Source organism: Apteryx rowi, unplaced genomic scaffold (assembly GCF_003343035.1).
Source record: "Apteryx rowi isolate R43461 unplaced genomic scaffold, aptRow1 scaffold_0, whole genome shotgun sequence".
Lineage (NCBI taxonomy): Eukaryota > Metazoa > Chordata > Aves > Apterygiformes > Apterygidae > Apteryx > Apteryx rowi.
In genome coordinates, this window is record NW_020447195.1 from 11,279,830 (window position 1) to 11,281,139 (window position 1,310).

The following is a 1,310-nucleotide window of genomic DNA, read 5'->3' on the forward strand; positions in this document are numbered from 1 at the left end:
TCGCTGCTGCCGCCGCCGCGACGGCGGGGGCCGCTCGAGCCCACAGAGCCCCGCAGGGCCGCACGTCCACCCGGCGCACGGCCACCGAGCCGGAGGGCCTGGAGCCGGCGGAGCTCTCCGACACCTTGCTCGTGCCCTCGGCGGGGCCGTGCCCGGCCGCCTCCGCGCCCGTCGCCTCCAGCCCCTCCGCTTTGCCCTTGCGCTCCCGGCCCCGCGGGCTCTCCGCCTTGGGGAAGGGGCTGTCGCAGACATTGATGAGGTTGTTGAGGATGTCCAGGTTCAGGGAGCTCTTGGGCCCGGCGGGCTCCACGCGGCGGGGCCCTGGCGGCGCCTTGCGGCAGGGGGTGAGCATGGCCCGGCGCACCCCCGGCGCGAAGAGGGGCTGCTTGAGCAGCAGCGGCTTCACCGGCTCCTGCTTGGTGCTGGCGACCTGCTGGCTCTTCACGTACTTGGCCTTGTCGGCCTCCAGCCTCTCCACCGCGCTGGGCTTCCTGGCGCCGGTCTCCGCTTGCCGTCGGAAGTACTCGGGGCCCTTGTTGAGGATGCGGAAGGGCATGGCCGAGGTGAAGGGCGCCGCCGCCGCCACCCCCTTCATCACGCCGCCGGCCTGCAGGGTCTCCACGGGCATGGTCCCCGCCGGGCGCGCCGCCCCGCGCCGCCCATCCAGGGTCGCGTCGCGGGAGTGCCCGGCGGCGGCGAGGCGGGACGCCGGCACCGGATCCCGCAGTGCAGGTCGGGCGGCGATGCTGCGGGCAGCGTCCTCCCCGCGGTCAGGAGCCGCCGGCTGCAAAGAGGGGTCGGCGTTAGCAGCGGCGGCGGCGGCGGCTGGGCTCCCCGCAGCCCCCGGTGCCGCCGCTCGCCCGCTGGGGCCAGACAAAGCCGTGCGGAGCCGCTCGGTCTGCGCCGCCAGCCCGCCGAGGCCGGCGCCCGGCTTCCTATTTCAAGGCAGGGACCACGCCTCCGCCCGCCACCGAGGCGTCCCCAAAACGTCCCCCCGGCCAATCCGCGGAGCAAGCCTGCTTCAAACGGCACCTCGGCCAATGGGGCCCGGTGCGCGCGGCGGACCGAGCCGGCGGGCGGCTGCGGCGAGCGGAGAAAGGCCGCCGCGCTGCCGGCATCGCTGCCCCGCGGCCCCCGACCCGCCAGCCGAGGGGCGATCGGGGCCCAGCCCCACRGCGGGCGGCCTCCTCGGAGGTTTTGGGGCAGGCTCCCTTCCCTCTCCTGCTCCGGCAGGCTGAGCCCCGTCTCCTTTGGGAAGGGGGGAGCGAGGATGCCGCTGGTTTGCAAAGGGGGAAACAGAGCGCGGTCCC

General features: G+C 75.8%; 1 protein-coding gene across 1 annotated transcript in view; it reads right to left on the bottom strand.

Moving 5' to 3' along the window:
- FAM110A (family with sequence similarity 110 member A) overlaps positions 1-628 on the bottom strand; it is a 1,195-nt gene extending 567 nt beyond the window's left edge. Inside the window, exon 1 of the mRNA XM_026067720.1 lies at positions 3-628. Within this exon, the coding sequence (XP_025923505.1) occupies positions 3-628 (626 nt within the window). The remainder of the gene's footprint in view (positions 1-2) is intronic.
- Positions 629-1,310: the final 682 nt, after the last annotated feature.